This window comes from Eschrichtius robustus, chromosome 3 (assembly GCF_028021215.1).
Source record: "Eschrichtius robustus isolate mEscRob2 chromosome 3, mEscRob2.pri, whole genome shotgun sequence".
Lineage (NCBI taxonomy): Eukaryota > Metazoa > Chordata > Mammalia > Artiodactyla > Eschrichtiidae > Eschrichtius > Eschrichtius robustus.
This window is the reverse complement of record NC_090826.1, coordinates 140,303,620-140,323,235: the sequence shown is the minus strand read 5'-3', so window position 1 is coordinate 140,323,235 and position 19,616 is coordinate 140,303,620. Positions and strand designations below refer to the sequence as shown.

Here is a 19,616-nt window from a genome sequence, read left to right as displayed (position 1 = left end):
CTGCGCTAAGCCAGCCCCACGTACGGGTGAGGGTGCTGCGGGACTCAGGGAGAGCACAAGAGCAAGGGAAGCCAGCTACAGAAATGGATGAATGTGGGGCTCATGCCCAGGACCGGCCATCTTCCCACGCCAACGACCAACGGTACTGGCTTTGCCTCGAAGGGGTCAGCTTTCCCATTGCTGGCCTTCACTTATGTTGGAAGCTTAAGGGTTCGTTCTCATCCATGGGTTATCAGGCTGGAGCCGCTTGCCCATACGTTTGGATTTTGAGCATTTTGTTTGCTCTCTTTGGAGGGAACACTTCAGACACACGGATGATTTCTTTATAGAGGACACGGACGAACGTTTAGGAAGTTCGGAACAGTGGATGCACGTAGGCTTTGAGCGTCCTTCGTGCTCTCTCCCTTACTCCCCCCTCTTCCTCTCGCTCCCACAGTCCCTCAGAAGGAGGAGAGAAGTGTGTGTGGACCCCGCGTCCTCCCTTGCTTCTTGCCTGGCTTCCATGCAGTGTACACACAGGACCTCCTGGGAGCAGGAATGTCGAAGGTCAGTCCTCTTGTCTTTATGAATCCCAATGGGACTTGTTACCAACTTGCCCCCTCAGCAAAGAGCGGACTCACAGAACCGTACGGAAGGGAAGGGAGCCGGGTGAAGAAGCAAGGGAGAAGGGAACCAGGCAAGAGGAAGAACGGGGCGAAAGAAAGATGAGAAGGAGGGAGGCACCTACCAGTCTGCGGGACATTGGGGTCTTGTCATCCTCAGGAAGATGCTGCTCCAGGGCCAAGACGATGCAGTTGGCAATGATGGTGGCCAAGATCATGTACTCACACGGCGTGGGAAAGGAGGAGTTAAGAGACAGACTCACCGAAGAGACAGGGACACAGCCCCCAAGATGGCTGTGTACGTCAATGCACAAACTTTACCAACCCACGCTGTGTCTGTGCAGTCTGCGTGACTGGTATGAGCAAACAGGCAGGTAGGGCAGTGGATGGTCCTTAGCATGTGGAACTGCAACCATTTCTGATTAGGCTCTGAGCACAAAGGATCTCCTCGAGAAAAGGAAGAGTGTAGCCACTAAATAACACATTAGACGTATGGTGGACCCTCCAGACACTTAGTGAATTCAGTGACATATCCAGGAATCGACCAGGACTAAAAAGGGAAGCGGGACGAAGGCAGGAAGAAACACTGATGCTGTTGCAGGCTCCCCGCTCTTCTCAGCCTTCAAACCGCTGGACTGTATAAACGATGCTTCAGCAAGGATCCAGCTGTGGCTGTTCGTTGCTGCCTCGGGGAGACGCACCTGTAGCGCCCTCTTCTAGAACCTCGGCTCGAATAAATAGAAGAAGAGCCCTTGGAAAAGGAACGATTCTCTCCATGGGCTCCCTTTTATTTTAATATCCAATTCGGGAAAATCTATAATGAGGCCAGGAGGAACTGGCTTTGTCCCACCTTATTTTCTCCTAAGCGTCTACATCTATGGGAAACAGACAGACAAATCATTAGTCTGCAGTCAGGGCAGCAAAGTCGGGGCCTCTAGGAATCAAACTACAAATGGATGGATAATGAGTTCAGGCTTCGTTTTCTGTTGCATGTCTCTGAAGACGGGTGAGTGGGCTCCCTGCGACTTTTTGAAAAACAGGACTACAATCCTAGTGCCAGCATCCTTGACTCCCACAGAAAGGTTGTGCCGTAGGCCCAGGGGAAGGCAGGAGGGGGGCACTTCTAGAAAAGAGAGAGGGAATCACCGGCTCCAGGATCACTCAGCACGTGTGATTTCGTTCTATAACTACGGTTGTGACAAACAGAAGTGAGCTGTTGCCACGGGTCTTGCCGAGCAACCTGTGATCTGGCAGCTTCTGGAACCCAGGCAGGAGAGATGACTAGTAAGTCTGATAAAGTGGAGGGAAGGGAAGGGATCTTGTCTCCCCACACATTCAAGCTGGCTGTGTAGGATGTAGGGCCCAGAGCCCTCCCTAGGGAGTACAGAAGGAGGGCGAATCATAAACACGCCTCCATGCCTCCCCATCCCCACCGGGATACGTGTGTCGGTGAACATCAGTGGCAAAGAAGCACTCGTGGCATCTCTGAGACGGCTAGAGCAGAGGTGGTACGTGCAAGATGTGAGCCGCCCCAGCGGCTGCTCTAGTCCTGGTGCTGGAATGGGAGGCTGCAGGGGGTGAGATGGCTGGCCGCATCCGAGCCTCCAGAACTGTTCATTCTCGTTTAGCAGCACCGCTCCCTGCCCCCTGCCCCCATGCAACCCTGAGTCCCAGCCCATTCTCCAGCAGCTGGCCATCCTCCCTTCCCACACACCCCAACACTCACACAGGACTCATACCCTGGGGACAGTTCTGCTGGCCTCTAGGACCCAGCCACTGGATCTGAAAACTGGTTGGATGGGGCTCAGAGGACCTCAGAGCCAGCCTCCTGCCTCCATACCCTACTGTGCTGGCTGAAACCCTCTCAGTCAGAGGGGAGCCTCACCACATGGAAAGCCCCCCAGCACACCTCGCCACTCTTCCTCCTTCCGTCCTTCTGGGCACCGAGCGTGGCCCCTGAGAGCTAAACATGCCAGCAAATACACACCAAAGATGCCCACCGCACTTACAAGCCTACTTTCTTGTGACAAGTGCCCACACAACAGCTCACCCAGGGGCACCAGTGCCCATAAATCACAGGGGGAGTTCTCCTCCTTCCCATCATGGGCTCTAATCCAGAGCTCTGAACAAGTGCAGGATGACCAGGACCACACCAGGATCTGGTGTCCCATAAGCCCTCTGAATAGGCTAGCCTGTCCTTGGCCTGGTTCAGACACCCAGAATTCCCCAGAGCCAAATGGTAAAATGAAGATGGGAACATGGCAGAAGTGGAGACCCAGGAATCCATGCCCTTTCCTGAGAACAAGCCCAGGGAATCGGTACAGATAGGGAACCAAGAACATGACAACAAGCCAATGACAAATGGCAAAAGAAGTGAAGGGCACTTGGGGCATGTTTCTAAGATGCAGGCCACAGGATACCAGTGCTACAGGAACTTGCAATCGAACGAATGAGGGAAAGCCTGGGTTCGGTCAAGGTGAGCAGGTTTCCTCCCAGCAGGGTGCTTGGAGCCTTTAATACTCTTGTACACAGCACGCACCCCCTCCCCCAAAGGGGGCTGGGAACAGGACACAGCACTCCCAAACTTCTTCACCATATAACCCTTCTGTCAGAGCATCTCTCCTGGGGATGCTGTTCATAGGAACACATCTGGCGAGCCCTGATACAAAGGGCAGAGCTCACGGCCAGTCCCCAAGGGTCCGGGGGATGCGAGGATGGAGGCTCTGACAGGAGTGAAATTAACGCCTCTTCCACTTCACGCCCTGTCCTTGTCTCTAACAAAAATGTTCACAGAGTGTCAGGCTTGGCCAGCCCTTTGCCATGGCTGGAAGTCCCCACACAAGTTCGGAAGGCTACTCGGCGGGTCCGAGGGGCCCAGCACGTGACCTGGGAAGCAGGACCGGGGACATGCATGTTCACATTCAAGCTGCAGATGTCACGCACTCTCATTGATCTACTGGGGGGGGGGGGGGACAGGCTTCTTCTCCTGAACACCTTCGAGGGACAAGCACAGACTTAAAAGAAAAGGAGCTCTTAGTTGCTGACTTTCAGGCAGGGCAGCTCCTGTTGGCTGTGCATCTCCAAGGCTTTCCACCCAGCAATGCCCGCTTGGGCTGCCGCAGCCCCTCTGTCACCCCATTCCTCATGCCCACTTCCACACCTGCATCCTCCTGGCCAGACAGTCTAAGCATACAGCTCCCTGCTGGGACCGGTAAGCTCACCTAGCCCAGAACATCCAGGTGCAGATAGATGAGGCTTCTGGGGGACACGGGGCTAGCTCCTTGGCCATTACCATGAAGGGCGCTCAGTGCGGGAGAAAGGCTGACGAGCCAGACTTCCTGTGACCAGACAGGTATCCGGATGGCCGAGAATTCACGAGGGCTCAACAAGTGGCACCACCTATGCCCCAGGAGGCTAAAATCTAAAAGTGAGGGTTTGGTAATTCAGTTTCTGAGAAGACCCCGTTCCCACATCCTCCCGACAAATCCTCTGCCTGCAGTCTGATGTCTAAGGGCCCATTCAGAGCAGTGATCCTTTGGCTTGAAATTCTGAAAACCTCAGGGAATTCCCTGGCGGTCCAGTGGTTAGGACTCCGAGCTTCCACCGCAGGGGGCACAGGTTCGATCCCGGGTCAGGGAACTAAGATCCCACAAGCCGCGTGGCAAATTTTGAAAACTTCAAATGCACATACCCTGGAGAGGGATGTCCCTTTAGGCCTTATAGAGCATCTCGACCTCAGGATGAATTCACGTCTGGGGCAATTAAGGATCTGAGGTGAAATCTTGGTGCAGAAGTAAAGGTGAAACTATGGGAATTCTGCGTACCTGTGACTAGGTGAAAGAAAGAAGGGGGACAGGGAAATTTTAGGAGAGGAGAGCGGGAGAGAACACCCAGCTCTGCCCAGGCCCCAGCCACTCCCCCTTACAGCCCTTTCCTTTAACCTCTAATCCACTTCCCTTTCTGAAGAAATCACAAAGAACGGGCACTTACATCTCAGTGATTTTGCTTCCTCCTGCAATGGCCCTTCTCCTCCTTTCTGCTCATATATCAAGATGGAGGTGAAATATCACCTTGTCTGTAAAGGCTTCTCCCTGTGCCCCACAGCTCTCTGCATGGTACAATTTTATCATCCCCCCTCATACTGATCTCCCCCAAGAAACTATACCTAGAAAGCAGGGACAGTGTTTTGTTCACCTCTCCACTGGTGGCTCTCAGCAGAGCTCCTGGCACACAGCAGGGGCTCACTCAGTGTTAAGCGCAGGCATGAATGAAAGGGAGGCATCCCCGTCCGTGAGCTGTAGCCCCACTGAGGAGCTCTCACGAAGACCAGGTTGTAGTCACTCCCACTGGCTCGGGCCCCCAGCTTGGGAGCCGACTCAGGGGCACCGCTCCCTGTCTTCCTGAAGCAGAAGTTCAAGCCCCTTACCAAGGGCTCTGCTACATCTCCCAGGGGAAGAGCCTGAACTGCAAGTAACAGCCCACAGGGCACAAGGATGCACCTCGCAGGCTCGGCAAAGACGTGCTTGGAAAGGTCAAAGGAAGCTCCGTGTTGCCAAGGCCTCAAAGAACAACGCCCTTCATGAAACAGAATGGAAGTCTGTCCAGGACTCTGATGCCTTCTGCCCAGGGATTCAGAGACTCCCATGACATTCTGTGCCTGACACCAAACGCATTTCGGAGAACACTCTCTCTCCCTGGTGTCTGCACTGTTTGTGGCTTGAGATTTTGATCATATGGAGCTGATGGAGCAATGAGGGAGCCTGAGGGCAGGGGCTTTGTTTGACTCAGGGACCTCTGTACCCCAGTGTCCAGCACACAGTGGTCACCCCATGACTGGTTTTTAACTAATTAATAAAGTAATCAATCAATTCATAAGCGAATAGCACAGGAAAACCAGAGCTGGAGCTATCCTTACAAAAGCTACACACACTTTCTCTACACAGTACACCCATTTGAACTTTGTGTGCTGTATGCCGTGTATACACATTAGCTCTTCAGAAAAAGAAACCAGCATGCATAAAAGACCCCTTTAATGTAAAAAAAAATTTTTTTTACGAGCAAAGGAAAAAAATCTGTCTTGCTAGAAGGATAATGAGTTTTCTTGGGGTAGTAGGATTTCTCCTTTACGCGTTGTGTTATAATGAGCATGTATTCATTTATAATTATAAAATCAATTAAAGCTATATCTATTCTGAAAAAAACCAAACCAACACAAAAACCCATGCTAACCTGAGGGTCATGGAAATCAGCACAAGATTTCTGAGAGGATCAAACACAGGAGAACAAAGGGACTGGACCGAATGAGGAAATGACCACGGAAATTCTTTGAAACCTGCAAAGATGCCTCTTCTCTGCATCAGTCTCGCTGTCTGCTCGCTAGGGGCCTCATTTTATAAACTTCCTTGGCAATCTCCCCAAACACCCCTTCACTCCTTTCTCGCTCTGAGCCCGTTAATGAGGACCTGTGTCACTCCAACACTCCCTTTCCCATCTCGCAGCTTCAAGACAATCATTAGGGAAATGATAAAAATAGGTTCCCTTATTGATTTATCTCCTTTACCCAATGCTCCTTCCTTCGAATGGTTGACTTGTTTCCTTAGCAACACAGCTAATTTGAGCAGCACGACTTGGCCTGCACACCTGCTATTTGTTCATCTCCTTCCTGAAGCCCAGAAAGCTGGGGCAGGGGAGAGAGAGGACTGCCCCACCAGCTAGCTACTGGCTACCATGCTGGCACTGGCTCTGCTTGTCAACAGAGCCCTGGGGGCCTGGCCTGGGAGCTGAGCCCTCCCTTTGCTCACCCAGCAGGGCTTCCCCATCCACACCTCACAGGGACTGATGTGCAGGTACAGGACTGGGAAGGACTTAGGGCCCGAGCAGCAAATCTGGGGTGTCCCCAGGGAAACATGCATCTCTATACCATCAGGAGGCTGATCCTAGACCCTTATACTCTCAGCTGCTTCCTCTCAGAGCTGTGACGCTAGAATACCAAGGAGGAGGCTGAAAGAGCTCAGAGGGCTGAGGGCCCACGGGGGACAGGCAGTCAGATGGAACTCTGTGCCCTCTCTCCAACTCCTGGCCTAATGGAGAATGTGCTTTTGTGGGGGGCAGCCTGTGGCCACCTAGGCACTTCCTGTAAACTCCTGGGGAGTCTAGAACAGCACAGTCTGAGAGGCGGCAGGCCTCAGGACCCATCGCCACCCCTCACCCCAGGCCGAGAGCACGCCCCCTACGGGCAGGTCTGTCTCCTTTCCTCCTGTCCATCCCTGCCTCCTGTTTGGGGATGTCTAATTCTAAGAGACGGAAGAGTCTCAGAAGACGGCCTGGGCAGCGTTGTGCACACCCTTCCACTCCTCCCTCACCTGCACAGAAATATCATTCTAACCAGTGGAATGTTGACTCAAAAACAGTCATGGGGCTTCCCTGGTGGCGCAGTGGTTGAGGGTCTGCCTGCCAATGCAGGGGACACGGGTTCGAGCCCTGGTCTGGGAAGATCCCACATGCCGCGGAACAACTGGGCCCGTGAGCCACAACTACTGAGCCTGCGCGTCTGGAGCCTGTGCTCCGCAACAAGAGAGGCCGCGATAGTGAGAGGCCCGCGCACCGCGATGAAGAGTGGCCCCCGCTCGCCGCAACTAGAAAAAGCCCTCGCGCAGAAACGAAGACCCAACACAGCCAAAACTAAATTAATTAATTAATTTAAAAAAAAAAAAAAACAGTCACGGGGTGAGGGGTGCTGCCTAGTCTGTGATTCCCTCAAACACAACACCAAAGGGATATTTTAAATATGAACAATAGTGAAATCCAGCTATCCAAGACCTTCGTGCTGCCTTTTTCATATGAGAAGAATTAGAATCTTCCTCGAGACGTGGAATGCAATGGAGAAAACGTACCTTGGCAATGGAAACCAGAGCCACGGCTCTCCATGCAAAAATCACCCCGACATGATATTCGAGTCAGAGAAAACCACCGCCACCCGCTCCCCCAGAACCAAAGGAGGACAACAAAAGGATCAAAGTCTAAGATGATACGTGAATATGTACACACTACTATATATAAAATAGATAATCAACAAGGACCTACTGTATAGCACAGGAAACTCTACTCAATACTCTGTAATAATCCATAATGGCAAAGAATCTGAAAAAGAATAGATACATGCATAGGTATAACCGAATTACTTTGCTGTACACCTGAAACTAACACAACATTGTAAATCAACTATACTCCAATATAAGATAAAAATTTTTTAAAAACCCTTTGAAAACTGCAAGGTGCTAAACAAATGCACAGTCGTTTTTATTCTAATAAATCAATCTTTAAGCACTGCTCTGGCTCTAAGCTTTGGGGGAAGCATCTGTTAGGGGTCACAGCCTCTGGAAGCGGGCTGGCTGGCTGCAGCCACAGGTTGACATTGAAGAGACCCACCGCAATAAAGGATTTAAAAGAAAATTATGGTAATGGGCCTCCGGGAAGAGAGCAAAGACATGTGGCCCAGAACCTCCTGGGAATATGGAAAGCACATCCAAACACCAGTCCCCAGAGGAGGATTTATGAAGCTGATGGCTCTGATGCAATCTCGCCCAGTGATTAGAAGGGACATTCATCACACCCAAGGCCGGGGCTAAGAACAGGAGGGGTTGAACCGCCACAGAGGTCCGGCTCTGGCTCCTACAGACCCTGATGGAAATGCAGTGAGATCATGCTGGTGAGATCATATCCCCCGGCCTGGGCTGCAGAGAACAATACATCTGCCCTGGAGGGACCAGTAATAGGGAAGAGATGAGACTTAGGCCTAAAACCCAGACATGGCCAGAGCCACCACCATCGTTTCCACATGCAGTGTCTGCACCCCTCCCTAGAGGCTGATATTCTCACAGGAATAGCTGTCTCCTAGCCTTTCCACACACGTCGTGTGTACAGTTCTTCAATGCCTCACAGACTGAAAAAAAAAATTAAAACCAGCCCTGTTAGGCCTGGGGCCAGCTCTCCTTCCTGGAAGGATGTTTCACCTTTTCTCCAGATTGTGGAATGAAGCAGGAGGAAATATGAGATAAAAAGATTGAGCCAGGAGGGCTTTCTAACAGCTCTCAGCAAGCCTTCGCAGCCCTGCCCCACTGAGGCCAGGTTCAGAGGTTAGCCACGGTCCAAGGGAGCCTCGGCCCAGTGGCTAATATGCTCCTGGATGGGCTCCTCCTGGACTTCTCTGAACTTGCTCCCGTGGCTGACCTAGGAGGACAGTGCGTCCAAAGAAGACTCATCCAGAAAAGGGAATAAATAGAGACACTGTATTCTGTGGGGTTCTGAGGGGCTACAGATGAATTTTTCAATTTTCTGAAAAACAATGTTAAGCATCTGAACGTATCAATGTATGAACCACTCTCATCTCCGGGGCAAGTCACACCTTCAACTGCATTCCCATCCCTTTTCTCAGTCCTTATTTTTAGGTTTCCAGGCTCTGTCCCGGGCTCGTCAACAGAGGGTGGACCACATGCTGCCACCGAAGGGCAGGAGGGCTAAACCCCTGTGCTTCCTCATGTGACAGAAGAATCAGTACAAAATTCTGGCTGCAAATCTGGAAATCCATCCTGGATCTCTCCTTCCTTTCCCACCCCCATGGCAGCAGAAACGCACTGTTAACAAGCAGAAAAATGGGGTGGAAGGCTCTGCATACTTTGTGTTGTCCCATTTCATTATCTCATTGCTTTCCTCACTAGAATTTTTCTCGTCTTAAAAAAAAAAAAAAAAACCCAACTCATCTTAAAAAGAAACAACAACAACAAAAAACAGATTGAAAAACCAAACCCCTTTTCTTTTTTTAAAACAAAACAAAACAAAAATGTATCATGTGACTTCCAGCCTTAACATTAGTTTTTTAACTTTGGTTTCCATGGTGGTGGGATGCAACCTGCCATCACCATGACAACAGCTGCCTCTGTTCAAATTCACCATATGACAGGCAGGCCTGAACACACCTCTCTCCCTCTCTCTCTGTCAAGAAGATGGAAATGCCATTACACCTACTCCTAAAGACTTAAATCCTAATGAATGAAAAACAAAGGAAGCAATGTTGAGAATACACCAAAGAGGCAGAGACCCCCCCACCCCACCCCACCGAAAGAGGCTTTCTGTTTGCCGGTACAGTCCCACTGCTCTCCTAGGGAGGTCAATGGACTCAGTTACCCAAAACAAAGATCCCTAGCATTACCCTTGCAATGTTGGCTGTGTAGCTGCATTGAACTTTTCATTGCTTTTAGACCAAAGAACTCCCGTCTGACTCCCATGTCCCTGCCCTCTATATAAGATGACTAAAAGGAAGTTCACATGACTGCCAATTTGGTTAACCCGTGCTGAGGTCAGTTCCAGAGTCAGCCGAGCCCCAGTTCCAAAAGGATGGGGAGTGGCGATTCTGCGGAACTCAGACAGCACCGGCTTCCTTCTCTCTTTTGTCTCACTAACAGTCAGCTGGATAAGTCTTAACAACTTCCCTTTTTGTGTGTCTGACTGAATCCTGGACTCAAAACGCTGTCATTCGACACAGAGTTTTGGTGATCAGGAGACAAATGATTGAACGCTACAGAAAAGGGAAGAAAGAAAGGGGGAACATTAAAAGCCTCTGGAAGGAAAACAAAACAGCGGTGGGAAAATTACCTGTTTCAGAAACCAGAATCTGTGTTTTGATGACACTCTGATGAATTCAAGCCCATCATTCTGCATTCTGGCAGCAATGTGCATTTTAGGGAAAGAATGTGGGCTGCAATCAGCAGCCACACCCAAGGCTGTAGCCTACTCCACATCCACACTCACTCCGTGGGGCTCAGACGGTACTCTGAACGTAGAAAGAGAATGAAAAGCCTTTTGTGAAGAAGTCCACAGATCATCTCCGGGAGAAGTTTTCGTTTTCCTCTAAAAACCCTGCCACTGCATCCCAATATTCAAAGACACCTACTGAGCCTCCAAACCACATGAGAACACGTTGAACACACTAAGGATACTCAGCTTGGAAAGGGAAGACTTGAGAGAGACATCACAGCTGTTTTCAAATATCTGAGGGGCTAGCTTGTCAGAGGGGGGCTTTGATGTCGTCTAAGTTGTTCCGAAGGGCAAGGCTGAGACCACTGGGTGGAGTGCCCACCCAAAGGCAGATCTGCGGCAATACGGAGAAGTTCCACTGTTCCACAAGTGAATGGACTATTTTGTTAAGTAGTAAACTAAATGTTGTACGAGTAGATGTTTAACAACCAGCCCCTCTGAAGAGAGAAAAGCCCTGATGTGTAGCAAGTGTCAATTTCTGGAGTGTAAAGACTGTCTCCATGGCGATTGAGGCTACCAACTTGACACCAATGCACATGGAATTGGGAAGAGATACACACAGTTGAAACCCACAAGCTGGGACTAGCCAGTTCCACACACCACCTACTCTAAGTTCCATGTCTCTGGGAGACCATCAAGGATATTGAGGAAGAGATTCCTGTATTTGATAGCAGTTGAGCTGGATCAACCCTCCTATGCATAGGGAGTTAACACACGGGAAGGAAGAAAGTCAATGAGTCTTCGGTCTCTTGCTCAAGGGCCTCATGGGTCAGCATGACTCCCTCTGTCCCTTAGACTCAAGCTGCTCTCTTAGCTGGACCTACCTTCATGAAGTCTGAAGCATCACCCATATCACAGAAGGCTGGTACCTGTGTGGCGCGATGTGTGCCAGAAGCAGCCACGGGTGAATGGTTGGCCAGCACCATGAGACATAAGAATTAATCATCCCATTCTCTCAGGTTAAATTCTGGGAGACCCAGGGGGCTCCTGCTATATCACCGTAGCCTATAAGAGAACTGAGAGGAACCTACCAAGACACATGATTAAAAGCACAATCCAAGGAAACAAATCAGGTAAAGGCTCACCTCTTATGCTGGAAGATCAGCGGATCTCAGCCTTTGCTACACAGTAGAATCACCTGGGAAGCTTTTAAAACTTAAGGATACAGGTATTCCATCTGTAGAAATCCTGATTTAATTTGTCTCAGCTACCATCTGGGCATCAGCATTTCTAGAAGGACCTAGGCTGATTTCAATGTGCAGCCAGGGAGAAGAACACTGCCTTCAGTGCTGTAGGCCATGACAGCTAATGGTGTCCTCAACTCAGCTGAGATAACAAATGAGGAAACAGAATCCCAGAGGCACCTCGGTAAGAACTGAAAGGTGCCTTAGAGCTCTCTTAACTGATCCAGCACACTCATTTTATAGATGTAGATACTGAAACCAGAGCAGGAATAAGACTTTTCCAGAGCCACGACTAGAAACCTCTATGGATTCCTGAAAAGCTTAGGAACCGATTATCAGAGCAATCAAATAAAACTCCCTAGCTTCTTGGCTTGAATTGACAGTTCTAAAAGAAAGGTATCTTCTTACTGAGTTTACTGCCCCATCCCTACTTGACTGTTCTCAAGAGCGTATCTCTTAAGGTAGGGTGTGGATAGGTCACCTTTGTCAGGACCACTGAAGAGTCCAGAAAACATTCTGAGATGACTGCTCACCTCAGCAGCCATTCTCCCGTCTGCTGAGATGTGATCTTGGTTTTACGCTGGGTAGAAGCCCATTGCCTACTGAGTACCACCACTTCATAACACTCTCCAGCAATATTTTTGGGAAAGGAAAACATCGACCATTGTTCTGAATCACTGCTTCCCATTCTCATTGGATCTGTGCTGGTTGGCGTCTCTTAAATTTTCCTTCTCTTGTCCATTCCTTCTCTTGTCTACTTTTTCTTAATTAAGTCCTTTCCTATTAATCATGATCCAGCCTCCTGTGCCCCAACCCAGAGAAACACTAAAAACATATACCTGCTAACGAAAAAAAGGAGGAAGACATCCCAGAAAGAGGATGAGGGGATAGAAGGATGATGACCGAGTGGAGAAAGAGTACTGAAGAAAGCGCAGAGGAAATGTGACAAAAAGGAGCCCTGGGCTGAGAGTCAGGAGGCCTGGGTTCCAGCCCTGGCTCTGTCACTTACTGAGAGACCAGTGACAAGTCACTCAACCTCTCTGACTCTCAGCTTTCTTACAGATAAAGGAAGGTTTGATTAGAGTTTCTCTTAGGTCCCCGTAACTCTAACATTCTATTAGTCTGTGGTGCTAATAAGCAACATGATGGGAAGGGAAGTGAGACAGAAAGGGGGAGCGCCCATTATTGCAACTGAGAGAAGCCACTTTTCGCGAAGCTACTAATGAGTACATCCAACAATAACACCCAAAGCAGAAGTCCTGGAACACCCAGGAATACATTTCAAGTGTCTAAAGGCAATGGGAACACTTCTAAATTTTCAATAGCAGGAGCTCCATGACAAGCTGGACTGGCTAGAAACACCTCTAAGAGATAGTTAATAAAAAGCCAGAATCCTCCAAATGGTGGCCTGAAGGTGAACCTGAGGCTGCTTTTCCATAAACCTACTGTAAGCCTTTTCTACACTCTCTGTCGGGATAGTAAAGTCTTTTCTGTAGCCTCTCTGTCCCCACAGCCCCCATGTCCTTAACAAGCCACAAAGGTAGAAGCATTCAGTAAAAGGTGAAAGTTCAAAAAAAGTCATAAACGTTGTCTCCTCCACACTACCACTCACACTATGGGTGTCCCGGAAAAGGGAGGGCTGAGAACAGACCTTTTGAGGGCTGGAAAAAAGAAAATGGACTTGATATGCTAATATTAAAAAGAAAAGGAGAATTGGCACTTCCAAATCAAAAGTCCTTTGCAGAGTGATGACGTCTGACAGCGGAGCTTCTGGTGAAGACAGAAGACAAAATAGCAAAGGGCCCCAGTTCCAAATGAAGCTTGCATTCCAATGACACAGGGCAAGCTGCCTCAGACCCATTTCATGATGATGGGTAAGAGATCTTGGTGCTTTTCCCATCTATCGAGCCTCTACTCCTCCATGGGTTTAGCCTCATACCCAGTGGGTGCTACTGATACAGGCAAGCAGTTCACAGTGTCATTCTAAAAGATGCTCTGTTAGGGAAGAGTGCTTGCTACTCTTCTGGTCTGACCTGAGGCAGTGTGGTACAGCGGAAAGAGAGGAGCCAACGGAGTCGTTCAGACCACATCGACCTGTGACCCTGGGCTGATCATCTGCAAGATGAGAACAATAATATCCACTTCACACAGCTTTGGGTAGAGCGATAATATGGCTCTAAAGCACACCGCAGAGTGTCTGCCACACAACAGGCATTTATTAAAGGTCAGGTTCCTCTGAACACCCCCAGGGATGTGTACTGAGGGATGGATGGCTCTCCAGGTCTGGATCATGGTCTCTACAGCATGTTGGTAAAATGATAATGAAAATAATTACATGAAAATAAAAATAAATGAAGGTAAGAGAAGAGAAAGGGATGATAAACCTCATAATTGTGCAGGGTTGTTCTGAACCCAGCCTCTTCCACAGTGCAAGTGTGGAAAGCTGTTGGACAGTTCTCATTGCCCAGAATCTACTCCCTTGCTTTGCTCCTTTGAGCCTGTCTACTGCTGTTTGTGACAGAAGTGAGCTCAGTCTTTCTGAGCCTGCACATTCAGGGGTGGGCATTTGTTTGTTACTCTCTAATCATCACCAAGGAAAGAGGTTACCCAGAGAAGATGTATCATCCTTTATCCATAGAACTTTGGGGGAGGAGGGGCAGATGGTGATCTCAAAAATAAATAAATACATAACTATCGATGAGAAGGGATTATCATGTTGCCAACATGCCCAGATCCTCTGAATTTACATGGGCCCATATCCCCCAGAACTGCCTCTCCTCATGTTACCACATCCACCTACCCACCCCACCTCCAGACAAGCCCACACCCTTCAACTGCTCCTCATATCAGCAGACCAAGAGAACACATGCATCCTTGTACATCCATATGGCTCAGTTATCTCATAAACACAAACTCCCTTGCAAATACAATCCAAAGTTAGCAGAAAGAAGAGACAGTTCCTTTCATTTTTCTTTAGGCCCACTCCCTAATTTCTTTTGAGTCCTCCACCTGGTTTCCAGAAGCCAAGTGGTACATCCTGGTTCCCCATTCACATCCACATCCGTGCCCAGTTCCCTCAAGTAAAATGCCCTCCAGTATCCTGGTCAGATGACCTTCCCTAAGCTCATTATGCAAATGTCCAAGGGCTCCAAGCCATGGAGGCTCCCCCTCTCTGCCACATGCCTCTGACCCTTTCAGAAGTTTCATCCACAGTTCATGGAATCCCATTCTGACTCCCTTCTCTGACAGAACAAAGATGGAGACTTTAAATACCCAGAAACCCAAACAGACGAGGAGGAGTTAGCTAGAAGGCTGGCAACCTCTGAGAAGAAAACCTGCCCATAGGCCAAGCTGGGGCTCTAGGAGGGACACTTCCACACACCATCAATCAGGCCATCTGAAACTTGTGGCTACCATTTCTGTACAAACAAAAACAAAATCGAGTGACTTTGTCTGCGGTTGAGAGTTTTGAATATCTCATCTGCTTTTATCAAAAGTTTGCTGGAAAAATTCTGCATCATTATTGCTCCTACAGATATTTTTTTTCTGGATTATAAATCCAAATGTGTCCTCAGGGACAATGTTGGTGTAAAACTGGCATCAGAGACCCATGAAGAAAGACAGGTTTGGATGTAGATATTTTTAATGTACCTTTAAAAATGTAAACCCAATAACTTTGAGAAGAAAAACAAAAAGGGCTGGTGGGCAAACCACCTAGTTGCAGTGGTTGAGAGCACGGGCTCTGATCCAGGCCTCCAGGTCTCACCTGCTGTGTAATCTTGGGCAAATGAGTTAACCTCTCCATGCTGTAATCTTCCCAGCTGTGACATGTAGAAAACAAGCATGCATATCTCTGTAGAACTGTCATGGGGAGTAAATGCAATAATCCATGGGACGCACTTAGCACAGGAATCTGGCACACAGTAAATACTCAATAAAATGTTGGGTATTTATTAACCCTATTGACATTAACACTAGTGCTAATATCTAACATGTTTACAAAGGGTTTTCATGCATATTAGATGATGCTAGCCTCACAACAGTCTTGCAAGGGAGGCAAAGCAGGGCAGGTGACCTCTACCTCACACCTGAAGACACTGGGGCTCAGAGAGGTTACAAAACCAACGCAAGGTCACATAAACATCTGGCAGTGCTCAGGTTAGACAACCGACAAGAGTCAGGAGAAAGTAAATGGTATTGTTAGAAGGAGAAAACTTAGCTGCAGAAATGTAATGTTGATTCAACTGAAATTAACCAGATACTAACAACTAAGATGTATTCATGGCTTACTATGTGCCAGACATCGTTCTCACATTTCACATGTGCCATCTCATCTGATCATCACAAAAATCCTATAAGATACACCTTATAGGTAAAATTCCTATTTCCATTTTATGTTTGAGGATTCTAAGGCACAGCAAGGTCAAGTAACTCCCAGAGGCACGAGCAAGGAAGTGGTGGAGATGGTACCAAGAGTTGAATCTAAAGGCCACATTTTTAACTATGACACTCTAATGCTTCCAAGCAGGGACTGGTAAATCCTAAACCCTAAGGTGAAGCTTTCATCAGCTGAGCACTGGACTACCTGACGTCTAATATCACTTCAACTCCTACGATCACTTCAACTTCAACTGTCCAGTAAAGAAATAAAATATTGTCTAAGTGAGTCTCTGAAAATGACACACAGTGCGGACTTTGGAGAAAGCAAGATGCTATATCCTGGCCTAACAAAGGCGTGAAATAGGCATAAAAGTGTGTATTGATTTCAGCAAAGCATGTGACAAGGATATCTCGCACAATATCCTTACAGGCAAAACAGAGGGCTAACACCTGGCTAAAGCACCGTTCAGGAAATGTGAGAAAAGCTGAACAGTCGATGAGCACTTACCAATGCACTAGTAGTAAGCAGAAGGGAGGTCCCCAGTTCTAACCATATTTCTATCAATTACTTAAATGAAAGCATAAAGCACATGCCTATCCAGTCTGCAGTTGATGTAGCCCTCAGGGTAAAGAGCATGCCCACTAAACAGCAGGGTCTAGAGACAATGTGCAATGGAAACCACCTAAGCTTTGGAGTCAGACCACCAGGGTTCAAGTTCACTGGTGATGACCTTGGGCAACCAAATGACTCTTCTTTAGCCTCAGTTTCCCCATATATAAAATGTGGATAATAACATGTATGGAGTCTGAAGTTTATGGATGCTCAGTGAATGTTAGTTCCCTGTCCCCACTTGAACAGGATCTCTACAGGATGGACTGCTGGACCAAAAGCAATGAGATAAAGTGTACTTGAAATAAACACACAGTCCTGAATTAACATTCAAAAATTAAATTGAATGAGAATAGTTCGAGGGAAAATTAACTCTGTCATCAATTCATAGTAAAAGACCCAAGGTTTTAAGCTGACTACAATCTCAAGTCAAGTCAGAATGCCATTTCTTCACAGAAAAAAAAAAAAACTTTAAAAAATTATTTTAATTTAAATAAATGGGGACTTCCCTGGTGGCACAGTGGATAAGAGTCCGCCTGCCAATGCAGGGGACACGGGTTCGAGCCCTGGTCCAGGAAGATCCCACATGCCGCGAAGCGACTAAGCCCGTGCGCCACAACTACTGAGCCTGTGCTCTAGAGCCCACGAGCCACAACTACTGAGCCCATGTGCCACAACTACTGAAGCCCACGCGCCTAGTGCCCACACACCGCAACGAAGAGTAGCCCCTGCTCGCCGCAACTAGAGAAAGCCCGAGTGCAGCAACAAAGACCCAACACAGCCAAAAATATAATATAAATAAATAAATAGATAGATAGATAGATAGATAGATAGATAGATAAGTGTGTTAAATGCCAATGTTAGTAAGCACTGTTCTAAGTTCCGGTAATTTAAAAACTTATAGATAATGGCCCTTCGCTTGTAGGGATTTCAAACCAATACTAAAGCTATGTGGTAAGTGAGTGTTGTAAGAAAGTAATAAACTAGGTGGCATATGGGAGCCAGAAGGAGGGAGTTGGCCTTACTCTGCTGAGATAAATCAAGGAAGGCTTCATGGAGGAAATGACCTCTGAGTACAGTCTTAAAGCCAGGAAGTCGGGGGGAGAGAGAAAACATTCCAGGCAGAGGGAGCAGCAAATACGCAGGCATGGAGGCCTGGGAGAGGATGGTCCCTTCAGGCGGTCCATTGGAACAGCTGGAAAGAAGGGCATCATGGCGGTTGAGACAGGTTGGTGCCATGTGCAGAGGGGATCACAAGAAGCCCTGCGCAACAAGCTAGGGAAACGTTGTCCAGTTACAAAGCAAACAAAGGACAGAACCCAGACAGGAACTCAGACTTTCTGACTCTATCTAGCCTCTCTACTTCTGCTGCCCTGTACTGTAGCTACTAGCCACATGTGGCTATTTAAATTTGAATTAATTAAAATGAAATAAAATTTAAAACTTAACACTCGGTCACGATAGCCACATATCAAGTGCTCAAGAGCCACATGTGGCTAGCAGCTACAGCATTGGACAGCACAGCACAGATAAAAACATATCCATCATCACAGAAAGTTCTAGCCGACAGCACTGCTCAGTACCATAGTACCATTAAGTGAACAAGAAGTAGATTCGGTCTGTGTTGCTTTACAGAACAGAAACAGGAAAAAACAAACAAATGGGTGGAAACTATAAGGAGGAATATTTCAACCTCCTACACTTTAAGTTTTCTAATAATGGAAGAGCACCCTGACACTAGAAGCTTGATGGCCATCTATCAGGGTGATGGAGAAAGAGTTCCAGTATTGACTTCATGCTCTTTGGTTAGAATGTTCATGCTCCATCATGGTAGCATGGCTGATGCACTCACACAAACAAATATCTGTAGCTCTTCCACGTGAAGTCCTGTCATACTTGTACCTAAAGGATACATTGTTGGGTTGGGAGTCCCTATTCCTGATGGCCCCGCATCCCAACATCCCAGAATGCGGGAATTTTCTAACACAGTCAGCATTTTTAAACTGTGATCCACGGACCGCCCCTCCATGAAATTTAATGCAAAATTGTATGTGTATTTTTCAGGAAAGAGGGGTCCAGAGCATCACTTGGATTGCAACAGGATTTGTGATCCCGATATAGAAAGCAAGAAAACACTGTACCAGAAGGACATAACTGTCCCCATACTCCAAGAACAGTCATCTAGATGTCATCTAGACAGTCATCTGGGTCAGTCCCAACTCTAAAGTTCCACAGCCTTAAGCATCTAAAGACCATCACCCTGCAATGAACAGTTTCAAACCAAACATCCTCTGATCTTGATCAAGGAGAAATGAGATGGGAGTATAAAAGAGCACGGAACAGTCCAAAGCACAAAAGTTGGGTAATTCAATCAAGTTGGGGAAGGTGTCACCTGTCAACCTCTTGCTGAGATGCCTATTGGAGATCCTCTTGGAAATCTTGGTGGTTCATTTTCAATGTGAGCCCACAGAACCAAGCACACCCAGTTAGATGCAATGCCAGCTTGTCAGCTGGAGAACTTGCCCACTAAATCTAAAGCTTGCTGAGCTATTTAAAAAATAATGACTTTGTTCTAACCACCACCTGACATTATGACAACTGTACCAGGATCCATCTCCAGGTCCAACAGTATTATTAGAGTTGAAAGGATTCATTTCTAGAACAATGCAGCAATTCCTCTATTATCTGGTGTAGCTGGAGAAGATTTTGGTTAATTTAACAAAAAAGTGATAAAGAGCTACTTTATATAATCAATATGGATTATAATTTGCAGCAGCTCTGAATACAATAAAGTACACATACCATTCAAACCAGGTTGACATAATGTAACGAATGCTTCATTGGCCATCATATTCAGAAAGCACTACAGCATTTTGTGGTACCTAGGGGCCATCGGTATAAATGTCAATTGTCATTAAACCATAGATCCCTGGATGCCAATTAATAAGGAGTTTTGTACAACCAAATGCCCGATAACAGCAGACACCATGTACTTTCTGCACAGCCTGTGTTGGATACTATAGAAAC

At 47.7% G+C, this 19,616-nt stretch overlaps 1 protein-coding gene across 3 annotated transcripts in view; it reads right to left on the bottom strand.

Moving 5' to 3' along the window:
- CACNA1E (calcium voltage-gated channel subunit alpha1 E) overlaps nucleotides 1-19,616 on the bottom strand; it is a 303,256-nt gene that overhangs the window by 274,947 nt on the left and 8,693 nt on the right. For all 3 annotated transcript variants that reach the window (XM_068538402.1, XM_068538403.1, XM_068538404.1), the window contains exon 2: nucleotides 728-833. In XM_068538402.1, coding sequence (XP_068394503.1) covers nucleotides 728-833 — 106 coding nt within the window. The remainder of the gene's footprint in view (nucleotides 1-727; nucleotides 834-19,616) is intronic.